Genomic DNA, 17,701 nt, shown 5'->3' on the forward strand with positions numbered 1-17,701 from the left:
ATATGGAAAATGACTTTTGAAAAAAACATTTACAAGTTAATGCTTAAATGAGAGTTCAGAGAGTGAGTTTACATACATTTAAAGCAATATATTGCATGTCTTGTCAAACCTCGTACAATCAAAACATTGCGAAATTGGGTCATGAGATAAACAGTCATTACCTGAATATCTTCGATTAGAATGTAATTATTCAATACCTCCAGTAGTCGATCAATATAATAAATGCACACCTCGAAGCCGTGCATGAGCCTTTTAAGCACAGTTACTGTAAATTTTAAAATACTTGATCTTTAAGGATTATTTAATTAGGTATTTTATTGATGACATGACACAAAAATAGCCTATATAAAGCATCAAAAGGGTGTCTACCCACTGTAAGATGTTATTTTTATTCCTGTTTGTCAGGAACGGTTGATCTTTTGAAAACTTGGGGTGTTTAATGAATGCATAAATAAAGATCTTTCTACATGAGGTTGGACATGGCATGGACTTATTTACATATTAAGTAGAGAAAACACTTGCCGCCAACACTGCAGTTTGCAGCAGCTGAGCAGAAATGTTTGCTGTGCTTCTCCTGAACCCAGTGCTCCAATGACACTGACTGATGGTCTTCTAACTGTTTAGAACTTCAAGTCTCCTCTCCCGATGCCTCTGAGGATGTTGGAAGCCTTGCTGATGGCCATCCAGGTTCTGTGGACCCCACTTGGGATGACAAGTCAATTCATGCTGAACAAATCCTTATAGAGAAGAGTCGGGATTACGGAAATGTGGCTACAGAGGAGAGACAAGAGAAACAAAATGTGACTCCTGGTGCATCCCCTTCTGAGACTGTAAATATTACACTAGAAAAAGATGACTCAGATGTGGAGACTGATGTTGCAGAAGACCATGAAAAGGACACAGAAGAAACAATTGGTGATGCAACCAATAAAGTTGAAGAAGAGGCCAGCATTCAGGAGCCTCAGACAGAAGTAGGAGATCAAGATGATGTAAAAGAACAAACTACAACTTTGCATACTTTTGAAGAAGGTTCTGAAGCTGAGGAAGAAGAACGTGTTCCTGACGTCACTGAAAATGAGCAAGTGCTAGCTGTTCCTCAAGGGAAATCAGAGCCAGAGGAGGTTGTAAAGTCAGGCCATGAGCCAGAGGTGGTTGAAAAGTCTGGCCATGTGCCAGAGGAAAATCTGGAATCAGCAGAGGAAGAAGATCAGCATTCTGAAACAGAGCTGGAATCAACATCGGAAGAGAAGGAAGAGAGAGAAGAACAAGAATTAGATCTCAAGGATGAGGTACCTGAAGACAAGTCATCAGAAGAGGAAACACATTTACATGAAGAATATGGTGAAAATGGAGATGATTCATCAGATGAACTAGGAAAAGAAGAAGACGCAGAGGTGCAAGCTGAAGGGAGATCATCGGAACAAGAAACTGAAGGGCATGGACCAGATTTTGACAGAGAGGGAGATGAAGAAGGAGAAGAACCTGAGACTGGGGCTGAGGATGACATGACCGAAGAAGAATCTTCAGAGGTAAGTAAAGATGAAGAAGATAAACCAGACTTACCTTCTAAGGATGATACAGCTGAAGAGGAGATTTCAGAACATGAGAAAGAAGTAGAACAAGAAATGGATGATAAAGATGATATAGCTGAAGAAGAGTCGGCAGAAGAAGTGTTAGCATCCAATGATAAAGAAGGCATTCATGCAACAAGCCTATCGGAAGAAGATGATGAAGTACAAGTTGTAAATGTTGATGAGAACATTGCCATCCTAACAGAAACCAAAGAAGAAGAGCCACTGGTTGATGTTGATGAAGACAGCCATACAGAAAATGGTAATGTAGAGAATGTGTCAGCAGAAGACCCAAAACAAGAGGAACTTGTTATATCAGATGCAACTGATAGCACAGAGCAGAGTATAGAATCAACACTCACAGCAGAGGAAGCCCCTGGACAGGAGGACACTGATGAAAACAGCCCTATTGTTGAACCAACATCACAATCACATGCTAAACCATCTCAAAAACAAGCTGTCAGGACAAAGTCAAGAAGACTAAAAGGTAGACATTCCAGATACCTAATTGGGCTTGTAATAAACTAACTATAATGTGCACTGCCTTTTTTTTATACTAGGAAAAAAATAGTTTATCAATATTATTACTCTGTCGTAGCATAAGGCACATGGTGAGGTGGCAGATTTAAACCGGTAAACAAACCCTTTGCATTGTAAATAATCTGGAAACCTGCACTGTAAATATTGTGGACTGCCTATTTAATGTGGAATTCCACCCAAAACGAACGCTATACCTACTCCCAGCCCCATTCTAAGCCTAATCTATCTAACCCCGTGTGTATACACACTTACTGACCACTTTATTAGGTACTCCTGGTCAATTGCTTTGTAACACAAATTGCTAATCAGCCAATCACATGGCAGCAACTCAATGCATTTAGGTATCTAGATGTGATGAAGACGACATCCTGAAGTTCAAACCGAGCATCAGAATGGGGAAGAAAGGGGATTTAGGTGACTTTGAAGGTAGCGTGGTTGTTGGTGCCAGATGGGCTGGTCTGAGTATTTCAAAAACTGCTGATCTACTGGGATTTTCATGCATAACCATCTCTAGGGGAATCGAGACTCATTAGACCAGGCAATGTTTTTCCAATCTTCTATTGTCCAATTTTGGTGAGCCTGTGCGAATTATAGCTTTCCTTTTCTGTTCTTAGTTGACAGGAGTGGCACTCGGTGTGGTCTTCTGCTGCTGTAGCCCATCTGCTTCAAGGTTTGATGTGTTGTGCATTCAGAGATGGTATTCTGCATACCTTGGTTGTAATAAGTGGTTATTGGAGTTAGTGTTGCTTTCCTATCATCTCTGCCCATTCCCCTTTTCTGACCTCTGACATCAACAAGGCATTTTCGTCCACACAACTGCCACTCACTAGATATTTTATCTTTTTCGGACCATTCTCTGTAAACCCTACAGATGGTTGTGTGTGAAAATCCCAGTAGAGCAGCAGTTTTTGAAATACTCAGACAAGCCCATTTGGCACCAACAACCATGACACATTCAAAGTTGCTGAAGTTCAAACCCATTCTGATGCTCGGTTTGAACTTCAGCAAGTCGTCTTTACCACATCTAGATGTCTAAATGCTTTGAGTTGCTGCCGTGTGATTTCCCTTCTGTTCTATAGTGTATAGCTATAAAGAGGGTGACAACATTTCTAAGAGTCACTTAGCCAAGAGACTTTGTGCCACTGCCTTACCTCCTGAAATCTCATTTGGATACATAACCAAACTGTCCACTTAATCCCTCACCATCCCCTGGTCAGGTTACAAATGAGGCATCACCATTGAATTCAATTTGCTGCAAATACAGTACATCATGCTGCAATAGTACAGCTGAATTCCAAGCAAATACCTAAATACACAGATGGCATACATATGTAAGAACCTTCAAAAAAAATTGTATTTCTATCTATTCTGTCCTGTACAGCCAGACCTGATTTTCCTCTGCTGCAGTTAAAGTGGTTATAAACCTCAGACATGAAATATGAACAAAGCATATCCCTCTATAGCAGGGGTCTCCAAACTATGGCCCTCCAGCTGTTGAACTACTACAAGTCCCATCATGTCTCTGCCTCTGGGAGTCTTGCCTGTTGCTGTCAGAGTCTTACAAAGCCTCATGGGACTTGCAGTTCCTCAACACCTGGAGGGCCATAGCTTGGAGACCCCTGCTCTATAGTGTGTACTTGTCTCAGTTAAGAGCACTAAGTGTCATTTCTGTCTGCTGCTTCGTTCCTCTGCTATGAGCATGAGTCACCTCTGACCATTTTTCCTGATAACAAGAGAAAAATGATGACAGGGGAGGGACCTCCAGTAGACTGACATGTGTGTAAATGGGGGTGTATCTCTTCCCTCCAATCAGCTCTCAGAGCTCTCCTCACTGAGCTCTGCAAAGTGTAATTTCTGCTCTTCTCCCCCTTTTTCTGAATGGCACAGACAGATTTTGCAGAAGCATCTCTCATGTGTTCTAAAAGTGGCACAGAATGTCCTAAATCATTGTACCTGTCAAGAACTTGTACTTGAATTTGGAGCATGCTGCACTACTTGTAGAGTGCAAGACAATTTCACAAAATCTGTCTGAGCCATTTTTCCTCTCTGTACGCCAAAAGAGAGTTGGTCTTAATTAGCTCCACTTTTACATTTGGTACATTCAGTACGACACATAGGGGTTTATTTACTAAAGCTGGAGAGTGCAAAATCTGGATCTCTTCTTCATAGAAACCAATCAGCTTCCAGGTTTTATTGCCAAAGCTTAATTGAACAAGCTGGAGTTAGAAGCTGATTGGCTGCCATGCACAGCTGTACCAGACTCTGAGTACCAGTTTTTGTAAATCTACCCCATAGTAAAAGTGGTACATTTTAGAACTACCTGAATTTGGTGCATGAGTTGCTGTCAGAAGCAAAAGTGTCGTAATTGCTTCATGAATTTAGAGCAATACATTAACAAGAGAAATTAAAGCCAGAAAAGTGCCGCAGCAACTTTTTTGAATTCCCACCATAGTCTTTTATTAGGAATGTTTCTTTAAAATAGAAAAAAAACCCTTATGTGTCTGCATCTCTCTCCATCCTTCATCTAGAGCAGCTTTTCTCAACCAGGGTGCCCAGGCACCCTGGGGTACCTTGAGGTTTCTTCAGGGGTGCCTTGGCAAAATGTCTAAAAATTGCCCAAAACTTGTATACAAGCCAGCGGGTGGATCAAGCCTGTCTTTTAGTTACACAAAGACACAGGTTTTCATTGAGTACCATTACGTCCTTCTAGCCTCTGGCGTCCTGACAACCAATGACATCAGTTGGTAAGGAGGATGGCAACTGCCTGCACAGCATCCTAGTTTGACCCTCCCTTGTCCTTCTCTGTCAGTGCTGGGGTCACATTTGCTCAGTGATGGAGAAAAACTGAGGGAGAAGAGAAACATTGGAATACTAGTCAGTACCAGTGTGCAAAAGTGTATTTGCTTTGGAAGGAAAAATCACCTCTAATGTTGAGTGTCTTACGTGTGTGGATGTTGCTGTTAGAATAGTTTTTCACATTTTAGAATGGGGTGCCCTTTTAAAATTATGGAGAGTATTTAGGCACCCCATTTTAGAATGAGGTGCCTCGGGAGTGTCCATAATTTTAAGGGGTGCCTCAAAACTGTCCATAAGGTTAAAGGGTGCCTTGACTGAAAGAAGTTTGAGAAACACTGATCTAGAGCAGTCTTTTTCAACCATAGAGCCATAGCACCCTGGAGTGTCTTCTGAGTTCTTCAGGGGTGCCTTGGCACAATGCCTAAAAATTGCCCCAAAGTGAACAAAAATTTCCAAAAAGCCAGTGGATGGATCAAGCCTGCCTTTTACATTTTAGAATGGGGTGTTTTCAGATTTTGCAGATTTTTAAAGGCTGCCTTGACTAAAGGTGGAGAAACACTGATCTATAGGAGGCCAGTCATTTGTCAGATGCAAAATGTTGTCATTCAGGATTTTGATTGGCTAACCTTTTCCTTTTTTTTTACAGATGACTTGGAAGAGCCACAAGAGTTCCTAAATAGGGACAGAAGCCACATAGATAATACCTTGAAACTCGCTGAGGAAAAACCAATAGATGACTACTCAGGTAATTATTATTATACAAGATTTATATAGTGCCAACAGTTTACACAGGAAAATAAGTGCAGACAGTATAATTGCAATCAGAGGCGTCCCTAGGGTTGGTGTCACCCGGTGCGGTAACATTTGGTGACACCCCCTCCAATGATCCCCGCAGAATGGATCGGATCCATCCTGCGTGGATCATTGGCTTGCTTTACAACTTACCTTTTCGTGGAGGGGGTCCGGTGTCACCCCGTGCGGTCGGTGTCACCCGATGCGGGCCGTACACCCCGCACCTGCCTCGGGACGCCACTGATTGCAATACAAATGAATACAGGAGGGATCAGAGAGCTTACAACCTAAGAGAATGTGTCAAAAAGTCAAGAGGCAATAAAATAGGTGTCATTACAAAAGCCTGTGCTTGATGGATGAATACATTTCTGCTATAGTAAATCTGCTAGAAATTAAAATGGTGTCCAGGGGCGGACTGACAACTCATGGGGCCCCAGGACAATAGGGGATCATGGGGCCTCTGTGTCCTTGCCCAAACTCAAAAAAGCCTATGAAAAAGGTACCAGGGGCATCTCATGGGGCCCCCTACTGACCCCCCCGGGCAATAGGGGATCATGGGGCCCCTGTGTCCTTGCCCAAACTCAAAAAAGCCTATGAAAAAGGTACCAGGGGCATCTCATGGGGCCCCCTACTGACCCCGGGCCCTCGGGCAGTGCCCGAGTTTCCAAATGGTCAGTCCGCCCCTGATGGTGTCTATACCTTTGGGAGTAATCAGAGCAGTAGGGGGACAATGCTAAATCCAGGCACCAAAAATCTTTTTTTTTTTTTTTAGAAGATAGGCAGTTAATTTTTAATACTTTTTGCACCTTTATGCCTCTTGATGAAGGACAGAGCCCCACTCACACCATTTGGCGAGCCAGCCACAATATTATATTTTTTATGTTAGCGTATTCTTCACAAGAATTGTTGTCGTAGACCTTAGGGTAACACCAGGCATAATAGCAAAAATATTTGGATGTTCAACGCCCGTGGCAAATTGGGAGTGCACTGTGCGCACTGAACATCGGTGTACAGATAGCTAGGTAGGTTCATGGGTCACAAAGAGCATGAAAGTGAATTTTTGGGTATATTTGCTGATATATTCATGCACGCCATCTACTGTAGTTGCATTTTTTTTGGTTTATCCTTGCTCTTGTTTTATTTTATAAATTATCCAAGTTCAAACTGTTTTTTTTTTCTGAGTCTCATTGAATTCTTTCCATGTTTCTCTACAGCGGTCCTACAGAGGCTAAGGAAAATATATCACTCTTCTATAAAACCCTTGGAACTGTCCTACAGATACAATGAACTGAGGCAGTATGAGATTACAGGTAAGCATACTGCACACTGAATGGAACTTACAATAGAAAACCTCAAATATCTGATGCAATGCCAAAGGTTATGAATGGAAAGGCTTAGAGGTAGAAAAAAAATGAAGATTTATTTCCAAGCAGGGGCGGATTGACAACTCATGGGGCCCCCGGGCAATAGGGGATCATGGGGCCCCTGTGTCCTTGCCCAAACTCAAAAAAGCCTATGAAAAAGGTACCAGGGGCATCTCATGGGGCCCCCTACTGACCCCCCGGGCAATAGGGGATCATGGGGCCCCTGTGTCCTTGCCCAAACTCAAAAAAGCCTATGAAAAAGGTACCAGGGGCATCTCATGGGGCCCCCTACTGACCCCGGGCCCTCGGGCAGTGCCCGAGTTTCCAAATGGTCAGTCCGCCCCTGTTTCCAAGTTATAAAAGTAAGGCTAAGTACATACAGGGGACCCCAGATGTCACCATTTATAGTCACTCAAACCCTGCCGCTTTATGTAATCATGCATTATGCCCAAACAATATGGCATTCTGGCCTTGGATTGCACTAACCTTTATACTTTGCATGCCAACAACAGAATGTTAATCAGTTAGCAATACCTAAACTTGAAATATATACTATTTATGCATGCTGGCCCTATGCTCTTAGCATCCAGATAATTTAATTACATGACTAGAGGTCCTTGTGGTGTATATAATCACATAGAAAATGGCACTCTAGAAACAGTGAGACTCACATGATATCAATTGCATTTCACATGCAGATTTGCAGATACTCCATATCTTATCTCCCTATGTATCAAGGAGTGTGGACAAGGTTATATTAAAACATATCTAAACTCAAAAATAAAACATACTGCAGCTTGCCAGTCCCTAAACGTGGTGCTTGCAGTAGTTTTCTTTTTTTTCAGGCTTTTTCACGTTATTTGCATCTGTTACTCCTAAGAATAACAAGCATCCTGTCTGTTAGTGGCTACATTAATTTCTCCATTGTATCTATGGAAGGAACCATAGTTGTCATACAGGCTGAGCTTCAAACAAGTGTGTCCTTCTTCATCCCTGTTACATGGTGAATTTATGGGATTAGTGGTTTACACAAGAAAGACAATAATATTTGTGCTTGATTTAAGGTCACAAAGATACAAAAATTAATTTAGCCATCACATCTTAGGCCCCTTTCACACTGACGGTCTGATTGGGTCCGACTGTCAGATTTTCAGGTGGACTCGACTGGACCATCCATAGCCCTCTATGGATTGGTGGGTTTCAGCGGACAAGTGTCCGCTGACACCCATCAGCATCCGATCTGATTCTGTACCTCATCCATCCAGCGAATCGGATGATAGTTGGGTGGAAACAGACAGGCGGTCTGTTTCCATCCGACTGCCCCATAGAAGACAGCGGCCTGTGTCTATGTCTGTTCTGCAGCAGCGGAGCGGACACAGCTCAGAGTGTATCACGAAACGTGTTAAGGAGGAGGCATACGTCGTGACGTCACGCTGCCGGAGCGTCGTGAAAGTCCCTCGGCCATCCTGCTGTTTGGAGGGGCAGTTTTATCAGCATTATAACTGAGACCTGATACATTGTTTTTATCTACTATTTATCTACCTACCCACGTGGATGGCTACATAATCATAATACATTTTGCTATTATTGGAAATTACTACACTATGGGCTACTTCTTTTCTGGCTCTATACCGAGCTAAATAATTTGCAGAGCCTAGTGTGGAAGACACCTGCAGGGTTGCTCAGGATCCAGAGGAGGGAGATTCCTTTCCAGGCTGCATCATCCGTTCCACCTAAAGGGAACCTCTGGCTAAAACACACTTTACACATATGGAAGACAGCTGCAGGGCTGCTTAGGATCCAGAGGAGGGAGATTCCTTTTCCAGGCTTCATCATCCGTTCCACCTAAAGGGGACCTCTGGCTGAAACATACTTTACACATATGGAAGACAGCTGCAGGGCTGCTTAGGATCCAGAGGAGGGAGATTCCTTTTCCGGGCTGCATCATACGTTCCACCTAAAGGGGACCTCTGGCTGAAACACACTTTACACATATGGAAGACAGCTGCAGGGCTGCTTAGGATCCAGAGGAGGGAGATTCCTTTTCCGGGCTTCATCATCCGTTCCACCTTTAAGGGGACCTCTGGCTGAAACATATCTTATACATATATGCGTATTAAAAATACGCATCTGGTGAGTGCGTATTTTTACTATACCCCTGGCACATCACCGAATATCATCACCAAATATCCTATCAGCACATTGAATATAATTCATGATCACTTGAATGTAGATCTTCACCCAATGTCACAGATTTATGGACATTTATTTATTTATTCACGTACACAAGGACTATAAGTCACTTTAGCACCTTGATGATATATTTCACTTTATCTTATTAATTTAGCACAATTTTATATGTGTTTACTTGGCTTTTATTACTGTCTCCTCTGGGTAGATTCATCCTCTCAATTAGTGACCATTGTCACTGGAACAGAATGTGATAGGAAATCCAAAAATGTACAATTGTCAGCAGGACAGGAACAGAGTGAACATTCACCCATAGGGAAACCTGTTCTAGCGTCAGCTACTGTAACAAAAAAGGGATTTTCCTTAACTTTTGAAGGATTTAATCTCACGTTCCAGGGGTGTAAAATGCTCCAAAACTGAAAAAAAAACGTTTTGACTTTAGATTAACGTAAATTAATGTTAGGCACCAGATATCTTTTTGATTATATTTTAAGCATATACATTATAGCAAAGTGCAATAAGAGACCCAGGAAGCAGCAGAGTATGATATTTCATGTATACCATGGTGTTTTTTTAGTAGAGTAGTCTAAAGGGTTTGGAATTTAAAGTCCTTTCCTGCTCCACTAAACACTGTTAACATTCCATATCTAGACACGCCATGCTCTTTTACAAAGCCTTACTGCATGCAGGTGTCCAGGGCTGCTGAAAAGGCAATACAGCTAGCCCTCCTGTACTGGGCCCCAGCAAGTCAAAAGGAGGGCTGGCTGTACTGCTTTATTGGCGACACCAAGGGTGGACTGACAACTCATGGGGCCCCCGTGCAATAGTGGATCATGGGGCCCCTTTGTCCTTCCCCAAACTCAAAAAAGCCTATGAAAAAGGTACCAGGGGCATCTCATGGGGGCCCCTACTGACCCCGGGCCCTCGGGCAGTGCCTGAGTTTCCAAATGGTCAGCCCGCCCCTGGGCGACACTTGTGACTTGTGAATCCCACTGCAGTGCTACTAGCTTCTACCTCTCTTTCTCCCTCTGGCTGTGCTGCAGGAGCATTGGTTCTAGAATCTGCGTTTCGTCCGCTCTGTTCACCCCCACCCTCTGCTTTCCAGCCTCCAGTGTGCCCTCATTTCCCCACATTGCTGCCGGCATCCCTTTTCTTTTTCCCCACTGGTAGCTGCTGGGGCACACGGGGTGGGGGGGGGGGGTCCATTTTAGCATGGAAAGCAAGGGGCCAGTAATGAAAGTGGATGTCTCTTACTTTCCTGAATGAACACAGTGAGCAATCAGCACTGATCGCTCCTGTGTTCATTCATCATTGAAGCATTGTATGCTTTGCTTAGTGTGCTTCAGTTTGTGAATGAACAGGAAGCCTCAGAGCGCTTCCTATTCATTCATCTGTGCAGCAGAGAAAGGGACTGATAAATACCTGTCCTCAGTCCCTTTTCTCAGCCTCAAACGTGAGACATTAGGGGGTTTATTTACTAAAGCTGGAGAGTCCAAAATCAGACTCTCTTCTGCATAGAAACCAATCAGCTTCTAACCTCAGCTTGTTCAATGAAGCTTTGGCAATGAAACCTGGAAGCTGATTGGTTTCTATGCAGAAGTGAGTCTGATTTTGGACTCTCCAGCTTTAGTAAATAAACCCCTAGGGGTCTGTTTAGACCCCTGATGTTTCACCAAAGCCCCCCAACAGGGCAGTTAAAACAAATCAATAAATAATACAATTCTAGAAAGAAGTAAGAAAAAATAAAAAAAAAATAAAAAAAATTTAGGACTTGTTCATATGTGCTTTGCTCTCTTAAGAGCAGTCAGCATTTGGAACGGTTTTCAGAGAGCATTTGACAGATGGCGAGGAGGCCCTAGCACACCGCAACCATGTGCTTTGCACACAGTTGCAGGGCACATGTAGAGTGCATTAATCACTTCAATGGGTCTCGTTTGACAAGACTATAATTTCTGCCATGGCTGTGAAGCATAGAATTGTGGCATTTTAGCTGAAATATAATTTGATATTTTTAGAGTGGGGTGGGAGGGTCCTGTCAGGTAGGCTGTACGGGGCCCCGTGATTTTTAAGAGCAGCCCTGCAGGTGTCACAGTCAGGTCAAAAGTGGAATAGTTGGGCGGTATATATATTTCATTCACATGTTTACTTACCACACAGCATATTGGTCTGTCTAATGTAATGGGCCAGGACATTCCCATGAGCACCAGCCAACTCAGCAGCAGCAAACAAAATGGCTTCTAAACAATGTTAGTCTTTCTAATGGTTGTTTTGAGAATTCCTAAACTATAAATCTGTGAATCTGTGAAAGGGTTTACTTTAATTGTGACCCCCACCAGCTCCTTATATGTATCTTCTTTTTGCTCCCATAGCTTAATTTGAAGCAAAAAAAAAATAGTCTTGTGAAAACTCTGAATTGCAACTTCCAACTCTCTCTTTGCTCCATGTGAGAGTGCTGGTAGACTGAATCAGTAAGAACCAGTGCTGTCACATGGGTAAGTAGAAAGACATGCACCCCATACCCAGGAATATTGGGTTTCTCTTGTTGGCTGACCAGAGAAGCAAAGCACAAAGATAACCATGAGCAACTAGTAGGACACCTTTTGAGGGGAACCTGTTGCTTTGTCCAGCATGAGTAAAGCACAGGTTCATTTTTGGCCAGAAAGACAGAAGTTCAGGAGTTAGTGCCTTATGAAGTGGGTCATTTTGGGCAGTTTTTAGGTTTTAAATGGCTTTATCAGACATTCCACCCTTGGGAGACAATTTATGGAGGACATACAGTGTTGCATTTGGCATGTGAGTGGTCACTGTACCCTACCATCCTTTTTCATTTTGCAGGGACTTGCTGGTGGGCATAGACTTCCCTTGTCTTGTGATTTGATGCTGACATGTCATTTCCCTCCCCTTTGCTAACAGCTTATCAAGGACGTACCCTTGCTGACTCGGCCACAGGTGGGTAGACCTGCCTGAGATACTTGTATCCTGCCTGGCCTACTCAGCTTGTGAGTCTTCTAACCCAGGCCTCAACGTAACCTCGGCTGACATGGCTAACCTGCCTTTGCTTACTCATCCACTAGCATCAGCTCCCTAGCTTTAGCTATACAGCTGGCTTTTTTTGGGGAGTTGGTAATGCAGAGAGTTTGGCATGTTACTAATAAAAACTGGCTTATTGCTAAATTGTGCAAATTTAATTCAACATAATATGGGGCTTCATTCTCGAATCGGTATCTACTGCTTTAAGAAAGCTGGTAAAATACAGCTTAGCGTATTTTGGAATTTTTGGGCATTGACTGTGCTGTATTTTTCCGAAATATGCATATTTATCTCATGAAACCATGCGGTATTTTATCTCATGCAATATCCAGTGGGATGGATACAGTGGAGAATAATTAGAAAACCTGTCAGTTTTTATTGCTAATAAAATGTGATATTTGCTAACTCACTAAATCTGTGCGGTACCTTCAGCATATGTATTAATATAAAAGAAAAAAAGTGACTAGAATACCAGTCAAAGGGAAGCTGCTTTCACAGGACACAAGTGGTGTATCAAAACAACTAAGTTAAATTAAATAAATGCAAAATATCTTCATAAATGTCAAATATTGAATAAAAATAGTATAAAAAAAATCACACACATATATAAATACTCCGACAAGACCCAACCCCCCTTTTCAAATCCTGGCAAGACCACCCTTCAATGCTGCGTACTCCAATCAAGTAAGTAACCACCCCCCCCCCTTTTCCTCTTGCATAGACTCCCACCCAAAATACACGCTCCGCCTCGTCTGCACGCCCCAGTCATGCTGGCCCTCCCTTTTAGCTTCGCTCAGTCCAGGCCTTGACTTTCTTCTACAATGTTGTCTATTTTATTGGTGGAAGAAGGGTATTTATATATATGTGTGATTTTTGATACTATTTTCTTTCAATATTTGACATTTAGAAAGATATTTTATATTTACGTAAAGCATAACTAAAAGGAAAAACTTTTTTTGGATAGGGTGGAGAGGTATTAGAACACCGATTTGGTTTTTACTGCTGTTTGTGCCCGTTAGGGAGATTCTCCCTCTAAATTTGTCCTGTTTACCATTATCATTGAAAGTGAAATGAAAAGAAAATACCAAATTTTGGGTTGTCCCCGGAAAAGTAATAGAGGGGAAATCTGCCAATAGTTCTGGTGACCTGGGGGTCCCCATGGAATTCCCTCAATTTGCTTGGATTTTCTCTCACTTCCTGTTTTGGCTATGGGACAAGAAGTGAAGGGAAATCTCCCTAATTAAAAAAAACCTGACAGGGGTTCCAACCATTACTCTATCCAAAATGAAAAATAAAGTTTTGCCTTTAGTTGTACTTTAAAGCAGCCTTTCTCAACCTTTTCAACACAGAGGGTCCCTTGAAATAACTTCCAGTCTTAGAAACCCCCTGATGAAAATTACTATATATATATACAGTAAGTCATGATACATTAGTGTGATGGTCAGTGGGAAGAATGCTCCTTACATTTGCGGTCATTGGGAAGAATTACCCCCTTATAGATAACTAAAAAAACAATGATTTCAGTGGAAAGATATCTCTTAAATTAATTGTGAAAAAGTAAAGTATCCCCACTACATATGACATAAAGTATGTTCTAACAAGGACTTAGACCATTGTAATATGCATGTACATTGTATTATGTTTGGAGTGATTAGGAGTTTTTTGTAGCAAATGATGTACTGTATTTTTCGCTCCATAAGATGCACTTTTTTCCCCCCCAAAAAAGGGGGGGAAATGTCAGTGCGTCTTATGGAGCGATTATGGAGCGGCCGGTCCGGTATTCCTGCCACCGCCGCCGTGTCATAATACCGAGCTGGCCACTCGGCTCTTCTCTGCAGCAGAACCTTACCTGTTCCTCAGTCCAGCGCTGTACAGTCTTCCGGCACCGGCATCTTTAGTGTGGGCACCCGCCTGTAACAGCCGGGTATTCACACTAAAGGGAGGACAACTCCACGGAAGTGGGAGCGGGTACCTGTCAAATTCAGGTACCCGCTCCCCCTCCCTCCCTCCCCAAAGGTCCACAGTCTCTTGGTCATCCCCTGTACTATGTCCGTAGTCTCTGGTCATCTCCTGTACTGTGTCCTCAGTCTCTGGTCATCTCCTGTACTGTGTCCGCAGTCTCTGGTCATCTCCTGTACTATGTCCGTAGTCTCTGGTCATCACCTGTACTGTGTCCTCAGTCTCTGGTCATCTCCTGTACTATGTCTGCAGTCTCTGGTCATCTCCTGTACTGTGTCCGCAGTCTCTGGTCATCTCCTGTACTATGTATGCAGTCTCTGGTCATCTCCTGTACTATGTCTGCAGTCTCTGGTCATCCCCTGTACTGTCTGCAGTCTCTGGTCATCTCCTGTACTGTGTCCGCAGTCTCTGGTCATCCCCTGTACTGTCTGCAGTTTCTGGTCATCTCCTGTACTGTCTGCAGTCTCTGGTCATCTCCTGTACTATGTCCTCAGTCTCTGGTCATCTCCTGTACTATGTCCTCAGTCTCTGGTCATCTCCTGTGCTATGTCTTCAGTCTCTGGTCATCTCCTGTACTATGTCCTCAGTCTCTGGTCATCCCCTGTGCTATGTCTTCAGTCTCTGGTCATCTCCTGTAGTATGTCCGCAGTCTCTGGTTAACTCCTGTACTGTCTGCAGTCTCTGGTCATCTCCTGTAGTACATCTGCAGTCTCTGGTCATCTTCTGTACTGTGTCCGCAGTCTCTTGTCATCTCCTGTACTATGTCTGCAGTCTCTGGTCATCTCCTGCACTGTGTCTGCAGTCTCTTGTCAACTCCTGTACTATGTTTGCAGTCTCTTGTCAACTCCTGTACTATATTTGCAGTCTCTGGTCATCTCCTGTACTATGACTGCAGTCTCTGGTCATTTCCTGTACTATGTCTGCAGTCCATTGGTTCAGAATATTATTTTTTCTTGTTTTCCTCTTCTAAAACCTAGGTGAGTCTTATGGTCAGGTGCGTCTTATGGAACGAAAAATACGGTATATGCTTGTACACTGCTCAAAAAGAAATAAAGGAACACTTTGAAAACACATCAGATCTCAATGGGGAAAATATCATGCTGGATATCTATACTGATATGGACGGGGTAATGTGTAGGAATGTAAGGATGCCCCATCGTTTGATGGAAATAAAAGTTATCAACCTACAGAGGACTGAATTCAAAGACACCCCAAAAATCAAAGTGAAAAAATTATGCAGCAGGCTAGTCCACTTTGCTGAAATTTCATTGCAGCAACTCAGAATGGTCCTCAGTAGTTTGTATGGCCCCCACGTGCTTGTATGCATGCCTGACAATGTTGGGGCATGCTCCTAATGAGATGATGGATGGTGTCCTGGGGGATTTCCTCTCAGATCTGGAACAGGGCATCACTGAGCTCCTGGAAAGTCTGAGGTGCAACCTGGCGGCGTCGGATGGACCGAAACATGACATCCCAGAGGTGTTCTATTGGATTTAGGTCAGGCGAGCGTGGGGGCCATTCAATGGTATCAATTCCTTCATCCTCCAGGAACTGCCTGCATACTCTCACAACATGAAGCGGGGCATTGTCGTGTACCAGGAGCGACGCAGGACCCACTGCACCAGCATAGGGTCTGACAATGGATCCAAGGATTTCATCCCAATACCTAATGCCAGTCAGGGTGCCATTGTCTAGCCTGTAGAGGTCTGTGCATCTCTCCATGGATATGCCTCCCCAGACCATCACTGACCCACCACCAAAACGGTCATGCTGAACGATGTTACAGGCAGCATAACGTTCTCCACGGCTTCTGCAGACCCTTTCACGTCTGTCTCATGTGCTCAGGGTGAACCTGCTTTCATCTGTGAAAAGCATAGGGCGCCAGTGGTGGACCTGCCAATTCTGATGTTCAATGGCAAATGCCAATCGAGCTGTATGGTGCCGGGCAGTGAGCACAGGGCCCACTAGAGGACGTCGGGCCCTCAGGCCACCCTCATGAAGTCTGTTTCTGATTGTTTAGTCAGAGACATTCACACCAGTGGCCTGCATGAGGTAGTTTTGTAGGGCTCTGGCAGTGCTCATCCTGTTCCTCCTTGCATAAAGGAGCAGATACTGGTCCTGCTGATGTTAAGGACCTTCTACGGCCCTGTCCAGCTCTTCTAGAGTAACTGCCTGTCTCCTGGAATCTCCTCCATGCTCTTGAGACTGTGCTGGGAGACACAGCAAACCTTCTGGCAACGGCACGTATTGATGTGCCATTCTGGAGGAGTTGGACTGCCTGTGCAACCTCTGTAGGGTCCAGGTATCACCTCATGCTACCAGTAGTGACACTGGCAAAAAAATTGTCAGTAGCCTCCACCTGTAAAACCATTCCTGTTTTGGGCGTCATCTCATTGTTGCCCATCTAGGGCACCTGTTGTAAATTTAATTAACACCAAAGCAGCTGAAACTGATTAACAACCCCCTCTGCTACTTAACTGACCAGATCAATATCCCAGGAGTTTAATTGACTTGCTGCTATACTCTGATTAAAAAGTAGTTCTTTAATTTTTTTGAGCAGTGTCCATACACAAAAAAGGCTCTGAAAACGTAATGAAATTACAAGAGAAAATAAATAGATTTTACTACATGTAACAGGTTGGATTTTCTAAAAGTAAATGGGTGGTTTTACTAAAGGCACATAGACTGAGCACCTTGCTAGTGAAGTTGCTCCAGAGCTTGGTAAATGCGGAGAGCTCTGCTGATTTCCATCATCCAATCATTTTTCCTTACATGTGATTGAGTATTCTTTGTAAAGTGAAGCTTTACCTCATTTACTAAGCTATGGAGCAACTTGCATATTGCACAGTCTATTTGCTTTAAAGTAGAACTATAGGCAAAACTTTGTTTTCATGTTGGATAAAGTAAAGAAGGGTTATAACCCCTGTAAGGTTTTCTTTAAATCTTTTGCCATCTATGTCCTATTGGGGACATTTACCTTCACTTCCTGTCCCATAGACAAAACAGGAAGTGAGAGGAAATCAATATAAATTAAAGGAATTCCTTGGGCCCCCCCATGTCATCAGAACCAGTATCCCTATTGGAAAATCTTCAGTCTATTATTGTTCTGGGGACAACCCAAAATTTGGGACGATTGTCTTTTAATTTCAATGATAATGGTAAACAGGAGAAATAGAGAGGGTGAATCTCCCTGATAGGGGCACAGACAGCAATAAAAACCGCCAGGTGTTCTAATCCAGCTTCACTCTATCCAAAACTAAAAAAAAAAATTCCTTTAGTTATACATTAAGTAAATCAACCCCAATGATTTCCATATTTCCATATTTAGGTTTCTATGCATTACTGTTGAAAGAAATGAACAAAAAAGGTAGAGACTACTCCAAATTGGCAATTATATTTTTACATTCCCTAAATACCGCATGCCTGGACCTCTACTTAATTACCGCATGCATTTAATTA

The 17,701-nt window shown here is 43.1% G+C and overlaps 1 protein-coding gene across 3 annotated transcripts in view; it reads left to right on the top strand.

The window, feature by feature from the left end:
• SRL (sarcalumenin) overlaps positions 1-17,701 on the top strand; it is a 104,442-nt gene that overhangs the window by 71,284 nt on the left and 15,457 nt on the right. For 2 of the 3 annotated variants that reach the window (XR_016313594.1, XM_089683409.1), the window contains exons 2-5: positions 625-2,058; positions 5,554-5,652; positions 6,914-7,009; positions 12,167-12,202. Coding sequence is in view for 2 of the 3 variants with exons in the window: in XM_089683409.1 (XP_089539535.1) it covers positions 625-2,058; positions 5,554-5,652; positions 6,914-7,009; positions 12,167-12,202 (1,665 nt within the window). In the remaining variant the exon portion in view is untranslated. The remainder of the gene's footprint in view (positions 1-624; positions 2,059-5,553; positions 5,653-6,913; positions 7,010-12,166; positions 12,203-17,701) is intronic. The other variant, XM_089683419.1, reaches the window with a different exon arrangement.

Source organism: Staurois parvus, unplaced genomic scaffold (genome assembly GCF_062004578.1).
Source record: "Staurois parvus isolate SC_StPar_1 unplaced genomic scaffold, SC_StPar_1.0 ptg000018l, whole genome shotgun sequence".
NCBI lineage: Eukaryota > Metazoa > Chordata > Amphibia > Anura > Ranidae > Staurois > Staurois parvus.